General features: G+C 36.4%; 1 protein-coding gene across 1 annotated transcript; it reads right to left on the bottom strand.

The window, feature by feature from the left end:
• Nucleotides 1-6,815: 6,815 nt before the first annotated feature.
• LOC113493304 (alpha-tocopherol transfer protein-like) lies at nucleotides 6,816-9,360 on the bottom strand. Its single transcript, XM_026871231.1, has 5 exons — nucleotides 9,278-9,360; nucleotides 8,335-8,531; nucleotides 7,989-8,099; nucleotides 7,532-7,634; nucleotides 6,816-7,118 (listed from the first exon to the last, which is right to left on the bottom strand). The coding sequence occupies exons 1-5, from the start codon at nucleotides 9,321-9,323 to the stop codon at nucleotides 6,967-6,969; spliced, it is 609 nt and encodes a 202-aa protein (XP_026727032.1). The 5' UTR covers nucleotides 9,324-9,360; the 3' UTR covers nucleotides 6,816-6,966.
• Nucleotides 9,361-10,075: the final 715 nt, after the last annotated feature.

Here is a 10,075-nt window from a genome sequence, read left to right as displayed (position 1 = left end):
CCGTATATTTTTATAAATCTTATAGAATCGAAAGTCCGTTAATCAGAGGGTAAACTCTGCACTATTGCATTATTAGAACACCTACCTTCATAAATTGAAGGTAATGTGTGATATACAAGCAAGCTGTTCATAAATGTATGTGAAAGATGTGTGTTTACGTTGCCTATACATTTCTGCTTTTATCTGCTGCTTTAGACGTTTGTTGTGTACAATTTTACACCTTTAAGAAAATTCACGCCGTACTATGTAATAAAAATTCTAGTTACTATTATTCTTTTGAAATAAAATATGGTTTTTACAAAATACAGGCAAGCTTCTTTGAATAAAAACTACTGAGCCGTACTTGATAAAATTTTATGGAAACAAATGAACGCAATTTAGACCGAAGTTCTGATTTAACAAATTGAGAACCTCCGCCTTTTTAAAGTCGGTTGAAAATGGAAGCAAATCTTTTTGTCCTTTTCGCATCAATCCCTCATCTAGATAAGCTTTTTAATCTTTTTTTTGTGTACATATGGTTCAATAAACCTATAACCGCATAAGTGATTCGATCACAGGTTAAGCTATGCTTGACGCGGTTGGTCCGTAGATGGGTGACCATCTTTGTCATAACGAGTTCCTCCGTGTTTCGGAAGTTACGTTAAATTGTGGGTCCCGGCTGTTATTCCTACATCTTTGACAGTCGTTACAAGTAGTCAGAACCTTGAAAAGTCTGACAGCCAGTCTAACCAAGGGGTATCGTGTTGCCCAGGTAGAGGTCAGATAGGCAGTCGCTCCTTGTAAAACATTGGTACTTAGCTGAAACCGGTTGGACTGGTAGCCGACCCCAACATAGTTGGGAAAGGCTAGGCCGATGATGATATGGTTCAATAAACCCAAAGTTTATTGCAACTACAAACTTATCTATACGGGCAAGAGTGGCGTTATTAGCCATGTAATGACTTTAAAAGCTGAACAATATGTTCAGCCAAGTAATAGTTCCGATTTTGGTCACCCGCAAAAATAAATTTGTCGTGCATTGAAGTTTGATTTTTTATATGTTTTTGTTGAGTACTTGTAAAACTTGCTTATAAGGGTCATTTCGTACTATTGACTCTTAATTCAACCTTGAAAAGGGTGTGCACCTGTACTGGACTTCAATAACATTTTATAGGACTAGAAACATACTAACCTGTTTTAATGAACATTCATGACTGGGTAGGTACATACTCAGTTGTCCAATAAAAAACTAACCTCTTTTGCAAGTTGAAGACATTTCTTTTGTTTAAAAAAGCATTTGGTACGATTCGGTTTTGTTTAAATACATTGATTATAAATAACCCGCTTAATTCCCATTCTAAAAGACGTAGTGAAGTAATACAATTTATCATTAAAAGGAGTTATGTTTCATCCACTTTGGTTCAGGCGTTTAGACGTAATGGAAAAAAAAACTATATGTTATCTAAACGTGTAAACTCTCTTAATTCTTAAGAATAGATTAAAATGTGTCCAATATCGTGGTTTTAAATTGAAAACAAATATTTAAATGCATTCTACAAATATTGATATAAATCGTGAATGCTCCTGTAACACAGGCTTTAAGCCCAGCACAGGCGTCACGGTTACATTTATGCTGAACTGTATTTTTATGTCAATAAAAACTTTTTAATTTTTAAAATATTCGATGTCTTTGTCTTTCTTTATATTCGTTCTTAAACATATAATAATATACCATTCACAAAAAACTGTAACATAGTATTTAAGTATAAATACTTTTACCTTGTAAATAAATATTAGTTGTATGATTAAGTTTTGAGAAATAGCAACCTTTGGTAAGTCCGGGAAAAGGAAAAAGCCTTGACTTTTGCTTTTGAAATTACTCATATTATTATTAAATCTAGTTTTTGTTTCATACGCCTAATTAGCACAAATTGGAAAGGGTTTTCAAAAGGCAGGTTTATGACTAAGCATTTTTTTGCATTGTGGTATTCATGCAGAAAACTGCTTAAAAAAGATAATATAAAAAAAATAAACTTCTTTTTAATAGCTCAATCGATATTCCCAACTCAATTTCGAGGCACAGGATGAAGTTTCAGGGTAGCTTCCAACCCGATGACAATGCAATTTACAACTGTTAAAGGGCAGAAAACGTATTTTTTAAATGTGTTTTTAACTATTATTTTTTATTATCAAACATAATATATCTAAGAACACTCGCACATAATTCAATACTAATAGAAAACACACTAAATTCAAAACGGTCAATCCGTTCAGAAGCTATGATACCACAGACAGAATTATGCGACGGACAGATGCAGTGGATTCTTAGCATTATGGTTCCATAATTCCCCTTTATGTTCGACACCCCAAAAACAAATGAACTCATATTTTTACACTAGCTTTTGTATAGTTTTTCTACTAAATAGGAAACGTAAAATCCTTCAGAACTATATAAATAATTAGGTAATACCAATATAATTATGTATAGTAAATACACGCTGTTTAATCTCAGTGTAAATACATTGTTATTAACATATTGTAATATTTGTTTTCTTGTGACGCGAGATGACCAATGAGATACCTAAAGTAAATATACCTACAGTAATTTGTTAGACTTTGGACGTAAATAAATGGTAAATACGAAAATACATTGGTTTTATGTATAACTTTAGTAGTTTATGGAAGTGTACTGATTAATGAGAGAAAAACGATTTTTATCATTCAAAGAAACGATATTTGATTGCTTTTTTTTTAATCGATTTGTTCATAGTAGTTCGAGCTTTTTAATATTAGGGTTCAAACACATAATATTTGTACTCAAAGGGTAAAATATAACCCTACTGCCGACTGTCAAAGTGCTGGCTGTATATATGTGATAGTAGGAAAGTCGATGGTAACACAGAAAATGTGATTCTGATGTCTTGGTATTAATGGATACTAGAGATTATGATTAATACCAACATTTGATGAGTAAGGTGAAAAAATTAACTGACAACTGAGCAAAGAGCTTACAAACATGATAGCATCTAAGCACGATTGATAATTCCCAAAAACAATAGCATTAGATCTAATTCCTTGCGTCATAATAGGTATACATAATCATACAATCAATATTTGAACTCTGTTTTGCCCAACACCCAAATTTCAAACTAAACACAACTTAGACTTAAAAGTTTATTTTTAAACTAGCTGTTGCCCGCGACTTCGTCCACGTGGTTAGAATTTTCCCCATTTTCCATTGTATCTTCGCTCCTATTAGTCGCAGCGTGATGTTATATAGCCTATAGCCTTCCTCGATAAATGGTCTATTCAACACAAAAAGAATTTTTCAAATCGAACCAGTGGTTCCCGAGATTAGCGCGTTCAAACAAACAAACAAACAAACAAACAAACTCTTCAGCTTTATATATTAGTATAGATATAGATGTATGCCGAGTCTATACTTACTTAATTATATGAGAACAACATGACTAGGCTGTTTTAAACGGCCTCAGTAGGCCAAAAATCGATTGATATATTTTCTTGCTCAAACTGCGACCTATCCTTCCATCCCTACCAACCAAATTCAAGGTAATAAATTAAATGAGAAACCAACTTTAATTTATTTTGAGGACACGAGAGAACCTTGTAATGACACCCGTCCACCGTGGTGGGTAGTGGGTCAAGTGGGGAGCTCAAAGCAAGATCAGGACCAAGCTCGTGCCAGACGGCGTACGCATATTGCACGCGCCTCAAAGTGATGACAGTAAGCTCAAGGGGTCCTTGGGGGTGATACCTATTGTCCAATGGCCAGCTGGATTGTCCGAAAGGGTTTCCGTGGCTCCCTGCACACAAAGGGCAAAAAAAGAAACAGGTTTTAGTCTATAAATAGGTTTTTCAGTCCCTTCCTCCTTTTTTTTTTTTTTTTTTTTTTTGTTTAGGCGGGGGAATCCTCATGGACACCCACTCCCTCGGGGGAGGAAATGGGTAGTGTCAGACTTTTACTGACTAAACCTGAACCGCCGTGCTACGTCATCCGCGTTTTTGTGTCGGTGTATGGCAATGCGTTGCAATCCTTCATACACCGACCGCGGGCTTCTACCGGCCAGTAATGTGGGCCGGTAGGTCACTTTCTTGTGTTGTGTGGAGGCCGACGTGTAAAGAGCGTCGGCCTCCTCGCCTCATATTGGGACCGCATCCATAGCACCGAATGTGGCCCCCCGCCGTGGGTAATATACTCGGACGACAGACACCCCCGTGCCGTCGCCCAGAACCCTAGTTAGGGCGGGAGAGCGCGCTCATGCGCGGCTCTGCGCCGCCCCACTCGACGTCGGCGTATGGCGGGCGCGCTGGGGTCAGTTTCCCGAACGCGCTCCGCCGCCTCCTTCTGTGACATCACTGTTTCACAGAAGGAGGCCAATGCATCCCACGCCGCCCGGCTGCCGATCGCTGCAGCGATGACAGCCGACAACTCGGCGACGTCCACTCCACCCAGCAGTCCCTTCCTCCTGGCCCAAAAATGAGAGGAGTCATTTTTATTCAATTCGGAAAAAGGTTCAATTTAAATTAACCTTCAAAAGTTCTAACTTCACATTAAAAATGGTCTCATCAAAAGTATTGTTCTAAATATCATACGCAGCACAAAATACAAAACAGTGGTACAGATAACCACAGAAGCTAACAACAATTAAAATGATCTTGCACCTTATTCTTTAGCTCATAAGGTTGGTTATGTTATTCGCTTTTTACTGCCTTGTGGTCTGGTGTCCGGCAGTATGTATATAGAATCACGTATGTAGTTGCGTCGTATGATAGCATTATGTATGCAAGTCGTGTGCAGTGTTAGGCTGTGTTAGATCAACGAATACATTGATGTTAAGAATAGCTGTCACTTGTGTAATTATCGAAATATTTTATTCTATTATATAACCTAAGTACTATAAGCTATGTTCTAAACATTTAAAACATTACAAACATAATTTAACTGAAATCTTAACAAGGCTTCATATTGCTTCTACTTTTTGTTCAGGCGCTATTAATTTAGCATAAACATTGTCTGCCTGCAGTTCCTCATAGCTAAGAAACACAAAACTAAACCTTGACCTTCAGGGCAGGTGCCCAGACAATGTTAGATATTATGTTTGAATATCCCAATCAGATTCAATGTTTGAGTTGAGCTTCCAGTCCAGCTGGATGCAGCTAAGTACCAGTGTTTTACAAGGACCGTCTGTCTATTGGAACTCCACACCCCAGTTATCTGGGCAACGATACCCCTTAAGAAGACTGGTTGGAAACCGGGACCCACTATTTAACGGGCTTTTTGAACTTCGGAGATGTGGATATAAAAGAATTTGATTTGGATATTCAAATTACGATATATCTGAGGGCACGGCAGTGCCCCAGCCAAGCCATGGCCAGGCCAATGTTATTGTAATGTAAACAAAACTAATATAGTCACAAATGATTGATTTATTATTACAAATTAAGTTGAACAGGACTTGGCTCCTATACGATCTCTAAACTTTTCACGATGGAAGAATTGCGTAGAGAGACTTGGCTCCTTTACATTGAATGTTTTTGGTGGGATCACTTCATCTAAAACAGCATTTCAATTATACTACCAAGACTCCAGTGTGATCACAGCTTTATTTGTCTCCATCATATAAGGAAGCGAGGTCCAAGTACATTGTTCGTAAAAAATACTCACGTATGTAATACAACAAACAATTGTTCTTGTTTGTCATCAACTTCATCGGGTACGAATGTGGGTAGCAACAAGGAATCAATACAAACGATTTTGTTATGAAGTAATGGGTATTGTGTGACATCAGTACATTTTTTGTTTCTACAGCTACTTAGATTCCTAAAAAAACTCCTGAGCAAAGTTGATCAAAATCTAAGGTTTTTATTTCCAAAAGGCCGTTCTCAGGCACTTTTAAAACGTTACATTACTGACTCTAGTTGCACGGTTGATGGTATAAGAGCACGCAAATTCCCCAAGGGGCTTTCGACGAGAGAAATGCAAAGAGATTAGCAGTCCGATTGCTGCTTGCTACATTAGAAATACAAAAAAGAATCGAACTATATGAAAGTCTGATGTTTACCCAGTTATAACAAGACAGAAACATTATTTATTCTCGGCTCCATAGATTGATTCTTCCCAAAAATTTAGAATTTTCTCAACATAGTCAAATAGGAATGTCGACCCCAGCGGCAGAGAAAGACATGATAGAGAATACTCGACCGCTTGGTCTAACTCTTATTTATCAGGATTTTGTATTTATAAAAACCCCCTCTCCCTTTTTTATACCAAAATAGTATTTGTATATCAGTTTTAAATCGGATGATTTATTAACGACAAAGATGAAGGGTTAAAACTGGGTTTACAAAAAAAAGTGTTTATTAGGAAAATATTTTTATTTATTTTTATCACAGTCAAACACCAATACAATTTTAATTATAAAAGTTTCTAATTAACTATTTCTTTTCACTCAGTTTACAAAATATACAACGATACCACAAACTAATTAGCTTACTTGTAAATGACGTAGTTTAGAAAATCTCTTTAAAAATAAAAGTAATGTCGTTCTTAAATGTCTACTTATACTCAAATACTTACTATAATAATATACCTTCAAAAAGCTTATTTGTTTCCACTTCTCCGAGATTGCCTTATCAAAATTCTCTAAAAAATTATCGAAAACAAGACACTCAAAATCTAGATGAAATTAATGTCCAATATATTATAAAATTAAATGTATTATATATTTTTTTACGAACCACAGTGATAGTGTGGCATTCAATGTCACAAAAAAAGGAAATCCGCCATCATCAATTTTTGAAGTGTTCAAATAACATTTTTGGAGTTTCACCACCAGCTCAAAAACCAAGACCTATTTGTAGAAGAGAAACAGCGTCACATAGTGTTGTCCCACTTCCACAACAATAGACTTTATTTAAGAGGGAGTGGCATGTCCTTAACCTAGCGACTGCTAAATTATAGTCCTTTTAATCAATAGACAGCTGTCGGAAGGAGCCATCTATTCCGAAGAGTTCGTCATAGTTGGTCGGTTTCCCTGGTCGTAGGGACTCGTTGGCGATCAGAGAGTCCTGTTTGTTGAACCAGTCTTTGTATTCTTCTAATTTCTTGATCCAGGCATCTGAAAATAGAAGAAGTGTTTGTTAAAAATTGAGAAAATTCAAGTTAACTTTTTTAACTTCCTGATTTTTTTTTTAACTGATCGATGCTAGATTTTTTTTATTCTATGACAAACTTAGATCTAGGGTTTCCTTTTTTTTCATAAAATATTTTCAATATGCAGTTTTTTTCATACCTCAAAGTATATTTTTAGTACCTTACATAATTCTTTAGACATTTCTCAGTCTTTGACAGCCGTATGATGAGATGATGATATGACGTTACAAATGAGATTGTAACTTTAAACTAAAGGCCCCGCTATTGTATCGAAACCAGCCACCCATAGTTGAAATTTCTCAATTATTTCTCAAAACAAATCCCCATTGATCCACTTTCATAGTATAATACCAAGCTCTTGTAGAAGTAAGTACTTACTGTTAACTTCATTGAGAGAACAGCTAGTGCCACCGTACTCGACTGGTAGGAGCTCCTTAGGCACGTACTCATGAAGGGCTGTGAAGTCAGCATGGAAACGAATCTGGAAAGAATCATTAAAACATAGATTTGATACAGCCGGCAAAAGTTGTTTATAAATAACTATAAAATATAATTCAATCAAATAAATAAAGGAAAATGGAGAGAACAATACAATTTAAGTACACATATCCAAGTCAGACTCCAAGACAGGCTAAATTATGTTTTAATTAGTGGAGAAATGCAGTCAAACTTAATTTGATCAACACCTGAATCACGAAGGTAAAGTGAAGATAATTTCATTTCAATCATCATACGACACCATGAAATTATTTCTTAAAATGTTAAAGAAGTTTCATCGTCTCTACAGGTACCAAAAATATTTTTTAAAAAGTTATCTCGATTGTCGGTTACTCACTCTGTTTCTCATTTTCTCCTTTAAAAATGGCTTGATAATGTTGAATAGGGCATCGATCAGAGGCGTTGAGTTCACAACGTGGACCTCCTTCAATTTTACTGGGTAGGCTTCCTGAAACAATAAGATATATGTTGGGAGTACAGGTGACAACTTCATTTGTAATTAATTAAATGGGGTTTTGATTTCAGGACTTCGAGAACGTCGCAGTATTGACTATTCGCTCTACCGAGTTGTCATTCCTATAGCAAAGAACCAGCAAGAAACTCGACAAAATAGTCTTATGAAAATAAATTATTATAGTAGTTTTTGTGATGATGACAACTAAGGTATTCACTTAAATATGTACCTGAACACATATGAAGAACTTCTTGAGTGCCGAGGGTGAGATTTTGCCGAGATGGCTGGGCGCCACGATGGAAGCGTCTAGAATGTACACGTCACCCGCGACCCCCTCAATCTCCTCCATAAGTCTGACGTCACCGATCATCAGGGCTATTTTGAAAGCATCGTTCAGCTGGTTGGTGTCTAAATTCTTGTCAAGTCCTGGAAAATAGGTGAGGTAAATATTAATGAAAATAATCATTTTAGTTGGCGGCTTTGCTCGAGAGGAAGTAGGTTAAGCTCAGTTAATTAGGTGTTGAAGTTGTGAAGTGACCGTCGGTAATACTATGCAATGTTAAGATTTTAGTTTCATTATTGGGCCGCTAGATGGAGCTGAAATCGCTGGTTTTTTTTCTTGTAAAGTATCTTAACTTCTGTACTTTTAATACCTGCAAGAATATGCGTTAATGTGGTTATAATGACAAAAAATGGTTATGGTTAAAAAAATAAGAATACTTCTATCTGGACATGGTCAGAGCTTCAAAATTAGTTCAAGACGCCATTAATATCTACGGTACACGTGACTAAAATCAGTTGATTTTATCGGTAAGTTAGGTCATCACGCAATAGCAAGTGTTGAAGGGAACTATCGGAAATGAGTCACCGGCTTTAAGGAAACTGTTCTCACGCTATTGTTTTGTTCATAATCTTGATCTTAACATTGATCATTTCTTAGAAAATTCAGCAATATTTTTCTTGTATCCACTCATGGAAATCCATTTTTAGGATTTCTTATCCAAATCCTACCCTATTAATGTGGCTCTACTAACGGTCCGTCCGGCTGGCATCAGCTATATCTCATGAACCGCGATAGCTAGGTAAGGTTTAGAGACAATCAATTTGTTTGCCCTTGATCGGTTATTATGATCCAATATGATTATATTGTTACATTTAAATTGTAGTCTTACCTCTGCAAATGGTTACTCTCCTGCCAGAAGGTGTCAAACCGGGCATCGTGGGTCCTTGTCTGAAACACGTAATTAATACCTATTATTGTATTTTGGGGGAGGCCTACGTTCAGCAGTGGACGGCGATAGGCTGAGATGATGATGATGATGATGATTGTATTAGTCTCAACCCATTCCTGGAGGTGGGTATAAGATTCCTAAAATGTCCTTTTTCCTTATAGACCATATAGAGAAGATTACTACGACATTTTTAAATTAAGTTTCTTCCATGTCTTTTAGGTGATCAAAAAGTAAATGATTTATTTCTGCCACTGATCCTACTTGTAGAAATATCATAAGGTAGCAAATTGTTTGTTTATAATGAAGGTTATGTTTTGAAATTTAATTTTGCAATAACATCAATATTACTGCAATAATTTACTTACCGATAAAATGTTATCTATTTATTTATGTTATTACACGATGCAGATGAATTTCCAGCCTGAGAAACGCCGCAAAACACCATTTTTAGTGGTTCTTGCTGTGACGACGTTCCGCGAGCGACTGAGCGTAAGTTCGCGCGCTGGTGTCGTCCAAGACACCAGTGTGGCGACAAGGTCACGCGGCGTTGGCACTTCTATTACCTTGTTATTTAGATTTCTATGACAAAAACGATTCAAACTATATGAGAGTCTGATGTTCACCCATTTGTTACAAGGCACAAACATTATTTGTTCTCGTCTTCATAGAGAGCATTATATCGAGATTGATTCTTCTCAAAAATTAGGAATTTTCTCAGCGTATTCAAATAGTCTGGTG

The sequence above is a fragment of the Trichoplusia ni genome, chromosome 1 (assembly GCF_003590095.1).
Source record: "Trichoplusia ni isolate ovarian cell line Hi5 chromosome 1, tn1, whole genome shotgun sequence".
Lineage (NCBI taxonomy): Eukaryota > Metazoa > Arthropoda > Insecta > Lepidoptera > Noctuidae > Trichoplusia > Trichoplusia ni.
The sequence above is the reverse complement of the archived record's forward strand: the minus strand, read 5'-3'. Positions and strand labels throughout refer to the sequence as shown.

Coding starts and splice junctions, on each gene's coding strand:
- LOC113493304 (XM_026871231.1), bottom strand. CDS start 9,323: ATGCCCGGTTTGACACCTTCTGGCAGGAGAGTAACCATTTGCAGAG. Junction 8,100..8,334: donor AGTTCTTCATATGTGTTCAG/GTACATATTTAA, acceptor TTATTGTTTCAG/GAAGCCTACCCAGTAAAATT. Junction 7,635..7,988: donor AGGAGAAAATGAGAAACAGA/GTGAGTAACCGA, acceptor GATTCTTTCCAG/ATTCGTTTCCATGCTGACTT.